Source organism: Trachymyrmex cornetzi, unplaced genomic scaffold, assembly GCF_001594075.2.
Source record: "Trachymyrmex cornetzi isolate Tcor2-1 unplaced genomic scaffold, Tcor1.1 scaffold121, whole genome shotgun sequence".
Taxonomy (NCBI): domain Eukaryota; kingdom Metazoa; phylum Arthropoda; class Insecta; order Hymenoptera; family Formicidae; genus Trachymyrmex; species Trachymyrmex cornetzi.
In genome coordinates this window covers 276,789-288,625 of record NW_017295773.1, presented here as the reverse complement: position 1 = coordinate 288,625, position 11,837 = coordinate 276,789, and the positions used below count along the sequence as shown (strand labels likewise).

The 11,837-nt window shown below is 29.3% G+C and overlaps 2 protein-coding genes across 2 annotated transcripts in view; both read left to right on the top strand.

The window, feature by feature from the left end:
- The first annotated feature begins 227 nt into the window (after positions 1 to 227).
- LOC108767608 (odorant receptor Or2-like) lies at positions 228 to 3,853 on the top strand. The gene is made up of 5 exons (XM_018517575.1): positions 228 to 589; positions 1,603 to 1,983; positions 3,051 to 3,255; positions 3,496 to 3,651; positions 3,809 to 3,853. Exons 1-5 carry the CDS (start codon positions 228 to 230, stop codon positions 3,851 to 3,853), a joined length of 1,149 nt encoding a protein of 382 aa, XP_018373077.1.
- A 1,286-nt stretch (positions 3,854 to 5,139) lies between these two features.
- LOC108767274 (uncharacterized) overlaps positions 5,140 to 11,837 on the top strand; it is a 14,313-nt gene continuing 7,615 nt past the window's right edge. The window contains exons 1-5 of the mRNA XM_018517031.1: positions 5,140 to 5,501; positions 6,132 to 6,512; positions 7,608 to 7,847; positions 9,805 to 10,170; positions 10,620 to 11,000. Coding sequence (XP_018372533.1) covers positions 5,140 to 5,501; positions 6,132 to 6,512; positions 7,608 to 7,847; positions 9,805 to 10,170; positions 10,620 to 11,000 — 1,730 coding nt within the window. The remainder of the gene's footprint in view (positions 5,502 to 6,131; positions 6,513 to 7,607; positions 7,848 to 9,804; positions 10,171 to 10,619; positions 11,001 to 11,837) is intronic.

The window sequence follows — 11,837 nt, the reverse complement described above, 5'->3', positions numbered from 1 at the left end:
TCGTGCGATTCTCAATCCGAGATTACATATTGTACGTGATTTATGTGTTAGATGAATAAAATTTGTCACAATGGATCACGTTTAGTATTCAATGTACGATTTAAATATTGGTTTATAGAATTTGTTGATCACGTAATCCATTTCATAAACTATTTACATGTAAAAAGGATTGACCTCTTAAACAAAACTGATAAATTGAAAGGAACTTTAAAGAAGGAATTTCAAACATGCAAATGTTTTCTTTAAATTTTTTTATGTATACCATTTGTGGTATGTGGCGACCGATCGAATGGACATCAAAGGTTGTCAATTTTCTGTATAATGTATTTAATTATATTGTATTACTCTTGGAATACTTTACGATGTTAACTCAATTCCTGGATTTTCTATTTGTTATCGACAATGTCGATGATTTCGTTGCTAATTCTATATGGTTCGTGAGTTTTGTTGATATGGTATGTAAAGCGACTGTCGTTGTAATACGTCGCAATGCGATCATTAGCTTGATACAAGTATTGCTGAAGGGTCCATGTAAACCTCAAGATGAAGACGAAATAGCAATACAAACAAAATTTGATAAATTCGTCAGGTAGGTATCACACATTATTAGGGTAATCTTAAGGTGAAGCTTTAATGAAATTGCATAGATAAGTCTACGCAATAATTTAATTCATGTACAATTTTGGTACGTATCATTTCTTCTTTCGAATTCAATCAGTATTGGTAAATATTACTTTAAAATTTTCTACGAGCTTTTTACTGATTATTGTTGATTTTACAATTCAACGCTATCTTTGTCCATTTAATATTTTAATACTGTAATTTTTTGCATTTATATATAATTCGCTTTTAAAACGCCCTTCGATGTTGTGCGATACCCTGGCCGTAGCCGTAGTCATCTCCGTCTACGTCCATCCATACTTTCGAGGGTATTCCTATTAGGCCCTTTAGCATTTGTTGTTTTTTCGAAGAGTCAGGTTACTGGCTTGACATCTCAACCCCCAACTTGGAGGATCGGGTAATTTTATTTCAGGATTATCTTCCCTTAAACTAGCTATCTTATCCGGACTATTGAGATCAGTTCTCCCATTAAATTGGTTTTTCTGCTCCTTCCGCTAATTGAGATCAGTTTGTGTCCTTCTAGATCATTCCGCCTGTTCTCTAGGTCGGGGCCCTTAGAGGTTGCTATCACTCGGGCCAGATGATCCCTGGTTTATTTACGAGGTTGTTACTCTTCTCCCTCCTCCTTTCTCATCCGGGCTTGGAACCGGCATCGGCGGAGTTATTTTTTGCATTTACTTAACCTAATTAATATTTCTTGTAACGTAAATTCTTAAATATTATTTTGCAGAAGAATACTTTCATATTTTGCTTCTAATACACGCGCACAATTGCATACACACACACACACATACACACGCATAGAGAGGGGGGGAGAGGGGGGAGAAAGAAGGGGATATATAGATACATATATATATAATATACATACAATTATATTTAAATAGCATTATTACAAATTTGTCAAATTGGAAAATATAAGTTAACTTTGATTATCATGCAAGCACGAAAATTAGTAATATAATTTCAATTCTACGTTTACAGATTGTGTTCAATGAAATATTTGTTTCTGGGGATAATCTCACTTATAGGAGTCACAATAGGATCAGTATTCAAAATTATGCATGGTCAATTACCTTGTCGAATATGGTTACCATTCGATTACAATGTGTCTCTAGTGTTCTGGATTGTATCTATTCAACAAATTATAGCTATAATTTTTGGCACTTTCATAGCTGTCGCTACGGACACCTTAGTCTCTGGATTAATTTTAGAAACATGTGTCCAACTCGAAATTTTCGAAAATCGTCTTCACAAATTAATAAATAACAAAACAGTTAAATATCTGGGAAATGCTCTTTGCTCGTTGAATGAAGACAAAACAAGAATATCGAAATGCATACGTCATCATCTCAGTATTTACAAGTAAGTCACTAATTGAGAATCCATTTTTATACAGCACGTCTTTTTATATATATATTTAACTTTGCAAAAGTATTTATATATTATTTAATTGTTGTGTTTCTAAACAATTGCAATTGATTACAACAATACTTATTAATATTTTTTATAAAAAATTGTTTAAGGTCTAAAGATATAGTAATTATAAATAATTGATGCTATTTGGAAATAATAAGAATCCATTACAAACTCGATAAGAAAACATCATCAATGTGTGATTTTATTGTTCTAATTATTATTACATAGATGTGTATGTTATACGTATACAAAATATTTCAGAATGACCGCCAAATATTTTGTGCACAGGTACAACGGACTAATTTGCGTCGAAAAGTTTTCTACTATTTTGCAATTTTCACGACAGTCAACAAGATATTAATTACTAAATATTACAAATTGGTTAGGTTTGGCCAAATTGGCCAAACATTGGTTTTCAATAACTTTTCTCTCAAATACTATCAACTTTACAAAAAAGACAGCAAGAGACAAAAATTGTTTATTTTTTCTCATAGAATTCTGACAATTTTTTCAGAATTTTTTATCAACTTTTTAGTACTGCATTTTTTTATTGGCAACTATTTTTACAAACATGAGAAAATTCGGTACTAAAAAACTCATGAAAATAAATCAATTTTTAACTCTTGCTGTTTTTCTGTAAAATTGATAGTACTTGAGTAAAAAATTATCAAAGCCAATATTTGGAGATTTTTAGTAATTAATATCTTGTTAACTATTGTGAAAATTGCAAAATGGTAGAGGACTTTTCGACTTAGTTTAGTACACTCTATCTGCGCACGAAATACTTAGCGACCATTCTGGGACACCCTGTATATGCTTATTATTATACCGTAGTAAATAATTACACAGATATAACATGTGTACACTTGCTTAAAACTAGAAAGTTTTTATTTCAATAAATACTACATACAAAAATTTTCTGTAAGTTTAAAAATTGTATAAATTATGTTATTCAATTATTGTATAAGGATATTAATTTATTGCAACACAGAACTAACATGAAACTATTACAGATATGCCAAAACGGTAAACATTATATTTAACCAGATGCTTTTCGTTCAATTCTTTGCAAGTATACTGGTATTGTGTTCAGCTGTGTATTATCTGTCAACACATATTACAGAATTGTCTGCTATTGTAAATTGTTTAGTGTACACTATTGGCTTATTTGTACAAATCTATGTTTATTGCTGGTCTGGAAACGAAGTCATTCTAAAGGTAACTATCGATACTTTATAAACAGTAAACACAAGCTGATATATGTTAGTAAGGTAATAAAAAATGTCACATATGTTTCTCTATAAATCAATTTGTTATATAAAATTTCGGAAGAAAATAAATCCTACAATTTACACTTGATTAATTTGAAAATAGTCTACGGGTGCTTTCCATTTGATGACATAAGTCGTTATACAGTATTATTATACAGCAATAATATCATAAACGTTATGTTGACAGAGTATGAGCGTAGGAAATGCTATATATTGTATGGACTGGCCATTATTATCAGTTAACGAAAAAAAAGAATTGCTCATAGTCATGATACGAAGCACAGTCCCTATAAAGTTCACTAGCAGCTTCTTGATAACGCTATCTCTTCAGTCCTACAGCAATGTTAGTAGTATTGTTATGATATATATAAGTACTTTGGTGATAAAATTTCTATGCAATGTTATCAATGTTTGTGGCGCAAGTCGTAAAATAATCGAATTTTTTAATAATTACATAATATTCTATACATTAACATTTTCTATAATTTATCTTCTTTCAGATCTTAAAAACGTCATACTCGGTATTTAATGTACTTAAAAAATGAAATATAAATAACTAAAGTGTACTTGGACATAATTACGTAGTTTTTCATAAATTAGTAACACTAAAAAACTTCTTATTACGTATTTATTTCAATTATTCTTTGTCCTAAAATTACTTTAATTGTAAGAATAGTGACGCAAACAAACGCATGTTAAATATATACGTTTTACACAATGTAATGAAATGCACGTTTTGATTTCACACACAAGCAGCACTTATTTTGGTTTCAGTATAAAGTAAGAAAAAAGAATTTCTGATCAGTTTATGTCATATGTGATATATTGCACATACGGTTGATACATATAATTATTGTGTACACTTGTAGTCGGCACTCATACTGACAGTTAACTTATTGTTAGAAAATATCTGAATATTTTATAAAATAATTGCTCTTATCGCTATAATATCTCGTATTTTATGTAATGTAAAGTACGACTTTATGAGAAATACGGTCTTGTATTTAATTCTGATAATACCATTGAAAATATTTTATTCCATGGGAATATGACAACGTGTGTTATTGTAAGAAACGACATCCCTCGATGGTTGCAAATAGGAAAACTTTCACAATTATAGTATTCACTTATAAGCGGAAAAGAACGCACACCCTGTAATAAATGTCTAATCGACTTCATGTCGATTATATAATAACTGCTATTAATGTACTAGGGTTAAGACGTTGAAGTATGTAATACTGTACGCAGTCTGTCACAAGGCGTGTTCGGTTACATTGAAATAAATTTTATTGAATTCTATAATAATAAAAATATTATATCATTGTTAGCATTTAGTAATTCTGTATTATTAGTCGAAATTTTAAGAAGCAACAGGTCCAAAAAAAGTGCGCGATAAAATCTTGCAAACGTTGCTTCTTAAATGTATTCATACAAATCATGTATGTTGCATTAGAATTAAATAAGTTCGCGTGATTCTCAACCCGAGATTACATGTTGCACGGGATCTATGTGTTAGATAAATAAAATTTGTCGCAAAAAAAAGTTACGTTTAGTATTCAATGCACAATTTAAATATTAATTTATAGAATTTATTAATCGCGAAATCCATTTCATAAACTATTACACTGCTGTCTATATTAAATTCAATTTTTACTGATCTAATTATATTTTTTATATACATATATGTATAGCCAAACATGTAACAAGGATATTTAAGAAAAGACATTTTTTCGCAATATTTTAAAGCTACTTTTTTAGATGTTTCACATGTAAAAAATACTGATCTTTTAAACAAAACTGATAAATTGACTCTAAAGAAGAAATTCCCAAAATGCAAATGTTTTCTTTAAATTTTTTTATGTTTACCATTTGTGGTATATGGCGACCGATCAAATGGTCATCAAATGGTGCCAATTTTCTGTATAATGTATTCACTTATATTATATTATTCTCGGAATACTTTTTAATGTTAACTCAAATCCTGGATTTTCTATTTGTTATCGATAATGTCGATGATTTCGTTGCTAATTCTATAATGTTCGTGAGTATTGTTGCTATCGTATGTAAAGCGACTGTCGTTGTAATACGTCGCAATGCGATCATTAATTTGATACAAGTATTGTTGACGGGTCCATGTAAACCTCAAGATGAGAACGAAATGGCAATACAAACAAAATTTGATAAGTTCGTCAGGTATGTATTACACATTATTAGGTTAATTTAATGGTGAAGTTTTAATTAAATCGCATAGAGAGATAATATCTCTACGCAATAATTTAATTCGTGCACGATCGGTACATCATTTCTTCTTTCGTATTCAATCAGCATTGATAAATATTATCACTTAAAAATTTTCTGCGAGCCTTTTACTGAATATTGTTGATTTTTCATTTCAAACGCTGTCTTTATCCACTTAATATTTTAATAATTAATATTTTAATACATTTAATTTTTTGCATTTACTTAAACTAATTAATACTTCTTGTAACATAAATTCTTAAATATTATTTTGCAGAAGTATAATTCCATATTTTGTTTCTAATCACGCGCGCAATTACACACGCACGCACGCACGCCCGCACGCACGCACCCACGCGTATACGGGCACGCACAATCACATATACACGCACAGAGAAAGAAAGAGAGAAAGGGGGGGGGGGGGAAGGGAGGGGGGGACATGTAGATACACACATATAATATACATACAATTATATTTAAATAGCATTATTACAAATTTGTCAAATTGGAAAATATAAATTAAAACTTTAATTATCATGACAGCATGAAAATTAATAAAATATAATTTCAATTCTACGTTTACAGATTGTGTTCAATGAAATATTTGCTTCTGGCGATGAGCTCACTTACAGGCGTCATAATAGGATCAGTATTAAATATTATGCAGGGTCAACTACCTTGCCGAATATGGTTGCCATTCGATTACAATGTGTCTCTAGTGTTCTGGATTATATCTATTCAACAAGTTATAGCTATGATTGCTGGCACTATCATAAATATCGGTACGGAAACACTAGTCTTTGGATTAATTTTAGAAACGTGTGCCCAGTTCGAAATTTTCGAAAATCGTCTTCATAAATTAATAAATAATAAAACAGTTAAATATCTGGAAAATACATTTTGCTCGTTGAATGAGGACAAAACAGGTATATCGAAATGCATACGACATCATCTCAGTATTTACAAGTAAGTCGTTAATTGAGAATCCATTTTTATATAGCAAATCTTTTTATATATGTATTTATATATAACTTTTGTATTTATCTATAACTTTTGTAAAAATATTTATATATTATTTAATTCTTGTGTTTCTAAAAATTGCAACTGATCATAACAATACTTACTAATATTTTTTATAAAAAATTGTTTAAGCTCTAAAAATAGTAATTATAGATAATTGATGCAGTTTGGAAATAATAAGTAACTATTACAAACTCAGTCAGAAAACGTTAATGTGTGATTTTAGTGTTTTATTTACTATTAATAAATGCTATATGTTATACATATACAGAGAGTTCCAGAATGCCCATCCACCAAATATTTTGTGCGCAGGTACAGCAGACTAATTTGAGTCGAAAAGTCTTCTACTATTTTGCAATTTTCACGACAGTCAACAAGATATTAATTACTAAATATTACAAATCGCCAAACATTGGTTTTCAATAACTTTTCTCTCAAATACTATCAACTTTACAAAAAAAACAGCAAGAGACAAAAATTGTTTATTTTCTTCTCATAGAATTCTGACAATTTTTTCAGAATTTTTTATCAACTTTTTAGTACTGCATTTTTTTATTGGTAACTATTTTTATCAACATGTAAAAATGCGGTACTAAAAAACTCATGAAAATAAATCAATTTTTAACTCTTGCTGTTTTTCTGTAAAATTGATAGTACTTGAGTAAAAAATTATCAAAGCCAATATTTGGAGATTTTTAGTAATTAATATCTTGTTAACTATTGTGAAAATTGCAAAATGGTAGAGGACTTTTCGACTTAGTTTAGTACACTCTATCTGCGCACGAAATACTTAGCGGTCATTCTGGGACACCCTGTATATGCTTATTATTATGCCGTAGTAAATAATTGCATAGATATTATACAATATGTGTACTTGGTTAAAAAACTAGAAAGTTTTTATTTCAATAAATACTACACACATGATTTTTCCATAAATTTAAAAATTGTATAAATTATATGTTATTCATTTATGTATAAGGATAGAGAGAGAGGAGAGAGAGTAATTTATTGCAACACAAAACTAACATAAAACTATTACAGATATGCCAAAACAGTAAATGCTATATTCAATCAAGTACTGTTCGTTCAATTTTTCGGTAGTATATTGATATTATGTACATGTATATATTACCTATCAATGCATTTTACGGAACTGTCTGGAATTGGAACTTTAATAGTATATATCATTTCCATGTTTGTACAAATTTACATTTACTGCTGGTCCGGAAACCAAGTTATGCTTAAGGTAACTTACTCTATTATAGCCTTCATCAGATATATACCTTACTAAAAATAATAGAAAACATCGAGTATATTTTCCTACAACTCAATACGAGTGAGATAATTTAACTTTCTTAGTAAATAAGGGATTACTTTATATACGAAAAGACAAATATTCATTTATATGTGTGTTTATCAGTCTTGTATTATTTTACACGTACACGCATAATACAAAACTAATTATTGATAATGTTATACGGTATTATTATTATGCAGCAATAATATTATATATGTTATGTTGGCAGAGTATGAGCATAGGAGAGGCTATATATTGTATGGATTGGCCACTATTATCAATTACCGAAAAGAAAGAATTGCTGATCATTATGATACGTAGCACAATTCCTATTAAATTCACTAGCAGCTTCTTGATAACTTTATCTCTTCAATCTTACAGCAGTGTTAGTAATATTATTACTTAAATCTTAAATGAGTGGATAAATATATTATATATATTATAAAATATTTCGCGTTTAATGTTGGAGAACTTAATATTTATTGCATAAGAGTAGTCTGAAAACAGCCGATATATCTAGAAAGTGTTTAATAGTTTATATTAATATATCTTCTCTAATTTTTTTCAGATTTTAAAAACGTCATACTCCGCATTTAACGTACTTCAAAAACAAAATTAAATAATATAACTTAGAGCTTACTTGAGCATATTAATTATGTAGTTTTTCGCAAATTAATGACACTAAATTTTAAAATTTCTGTTTATGTATTTATTACAACCTTAAATATTCATTCTGGTTGTAGGAATGTTGACACGAATATATGCAAACACAATATAGACACAGTATAATGACAAAAAAATACTGTGCAATATATTTGATTTGATTTATAAGCAGCATTAATGCTGGTTTCAGCACTAAAGTCAGAAAAAAATAATATCTCAGTCTATACTTTTGTAAAAAAATAATATCTCCGTCTATACTATTGTAATATGTTGCGTATAAGATATATGGATACGTATTTTTCTGCACATTTATCATACTTTATAGATATATAGATAAGTAATTTGAAGAATATATCCCAAGTTTATTACACATCACTTTTATTGCTACACTAGTAGGTTTGTATTTTTATATAATAAAATGAGAGGCTTTGCGGAAAATACGATATTCCCTGTAATTCCGATGGACATGAAAATTTTATTCAACAGAAACGCAATAATATGCGTGACTGTAAAGGACCGCAATATCCCTCAACAGGTGCAAGTAGGAAAACTTTTACAATTAGAGTTACTACACTATTCATGAGTGTGGAAAAGAACATGTATTTTATAATAAATGATTAAATGACATCATGTTGATTTTTTAATGACCGTAATTGGTAGTACTAGGGTTGACAAGATATTGAAGAATGTAAACTATACATAGTCTATCGCAAGACATGTTCGATTACATTTAAATAAAATTTACTGATACGATAATAAAATAACATATTATATCAATGTTAGTATTTGTCGATCTTATTATCATTAGCTAAAATTCTAAGAAGTGATATTTTCCAAAAAAGGTGCGCAATAAATATTTATAAATACCATTTTTGTAGTTGGGTTTACACAAATCATACGCTGTATTATAGTTAAATAAGGTCATCCGATTCGCAATCCGCGCAAGCAATTATATGCAATATGTACTCAAATAAATAAAATTTGTACCAATCGAACAGTCGCATTCGGCATTTAGTGTGTGTGAGATTTAAATATTAATTTGTAGTATTTTATGTTCACTAAAAGCATAACTTATTTCATAAAATATTATACAACCTTCTATATTAAATTCAATTTTTCTTAAACATGGTACTACTTAAATTTAATTAGTATATTTCAGAAATTTCAGAAAAGATAATTTTCGCATCGTTTTAAACTACTTTTTTAGATACTTTATAGATAGAAAGAAGCTATACTTTTGTATAATATTTCGATAAGTTGTTTGAAAGAAAGCGATCCAAATATGCAAATGCTTTCTTTAAATTTTTTTATATACACCGTTAGCGGTATATGGCGACCAGTTGAGTGGTCATCAAATGGTGCCAAGCTGCTGTATAATGTATTTACCTTTATGGTAATATTCTCGGAGTACTTTTTGGTGTTAACTCAATTTATGGATATAGTTCTTATTGTTGATAATATCGATGATTTTGCCACTAATACTCTAATGTTCCTATCTATTGTTGCCGTATGTTGTAAAGCGACTGTCGTTGTGGTACGTCGAAACGCGATCATCAATTTAGTGGAAATATTATTGAAAGCACCATATAAACCTCGAGATGAGGATGAAGTAGCTATACAAACAAAATTTGATAAATTCATCAGGTGGGTTCATATCTTTCTTAAAACGTTCCAATATTAAAAGATTATTATAACTTAAAATATTTATGCAATAATTCAATTCGAATACGTTCAACATGTACTTTTTCTAAATCGTACAAATTTGATCAGCACTAGTTGTTTCTATAACAAATTATGAGTCCTTTAGCTTTTACTACATGTTGTTGATCATATATTTTAAAGCATATACTTATTTTACATAAAAATGTAGTAATTTTCTATTCTCTGTTTAATTAATAAACTTTTAGTTGAAGAAGTTTCTTATTCCAATTTCATTTTAAATTATAGCAATAATTCGCAAAACACATGTACAAAATAATTAAATATAATATAATAATTATAAACATTATGATTATAAATTTCATTAAATTATAAATGTAAATAAATGCTGATAGAAGTTTATATAAAATTTCATCTCGGTTCTACGTTTGCAGATCATGCTCGATAAAATATTCACTTTTAGCAACAAGTTCCGTTACAAGCACTACAATAGGATCAGTATTAAATGCTATGCAAGGTCATCTGCCTTATCGAATATGGCTGCCATGTGATTACAATGTAACTACGACGTTTTGGATTATATCCGTTCATCAGATCTTAGCAATAATTTTTGCCACGATGATAAATGTTGGCACGGAAACCTTAGTCTTCGGATTGATTTTACAAACGTGTGCTCAGCTTGAAATTTTCAAAAGTCGTCTTCACAAGTTCATAATTAAAAAGACAGTTACATATCTCGGACATGCACGCTCTTTGTCGAATGAAGATAAAACATGGATATCGGAATGTATACGTCATCATCTCAGCATTTACAAGTAAGTCACGTAAGAATCCGTCTTTATGCATATATTCAGCTTGCTCTTTATATACGTATATGTGCATTACATATGCGCGCGACAAAAATATAAAATATGTAAGAAACATTTTTTCCTGATTTTGTATTTCAAAATACTGTCAGCTCATATTAATACAAGTCCGATATTAATGCAATTTTAAACTTCACCTTTTTTCGAGAGTAGAAAATATATCTCGTTATAAAAGTTATAAAGCCTTTTATACGAACTAATGTATAACATTTATATAACATTTTTTTCTTATTTCCGTTCACAGAACATATTGTAATTTTTTCGGAAACTCCGAAGACACACCTTTGGTCTGTTTTCTGTTTCTGCACTAGACTGCACTAGAAGTCTCTTTCTCGCTTTCGACAAATATCAAACATATACCTATTTCACTAGTTCCAAAAATTTTACTGGTTCAGCCACAGAAAACAGATATCTTGTGTAGTCATTTCGTAGTAAGTTGTCTAGGAAAAAGTATCATCTAAGGATTAAGTAGTTTTTGTTTCAGTAAATTATACGGGCTAAAATTTTTATACAATTGTTAATTAAGAATATTATAAAATTAAGTAAAAGTACCGATTAGGGGACCCTCCCCCAATAACCTTGACCTTGACATATGTTGTCAAGGTCATGACCCTGAGTGACCTCCAACATGTTTTAGCCGTCGCTCGTTATTCGTTAAAAAGTTATTAACGGTTAAAGTTAGTAATTATTTCAATGCTTTACAAGTTTACATGAAAAGTCAGATAATTCTGGGCAGTAAGAGAGGTATGGAGCGAACTGATTAAGGGAATATGACTTTCCACCCCC

What these genes read in the sequence shown, in the direction of transcription:
- LOC108767608 (XM_018517575.1), top strand. Translation starts at nt 228, where the DNA reads ATGCAAATGTTTTCTTTAAATTTTTTTATGTATACCATTTGTGGTATG. An exon ending in GAAACGAAGTCATTCTAAAG is followed by an intron (nt 3,256 to 3,495) that starts GTAACTATCGAT and finishes TTATGTTGACAG; the next exon opens with AGTATGAGCGTAGGAAATGC. An exon ending in CTCTTCAGTCCTACAGCAAT is followed by an intron (nt 3,652 to 3,808) that starts GTTAGTAGTATT and finishes ATCTTCTTTCAG; the next exon opens with ATCTTAAAAACGTCATACTC.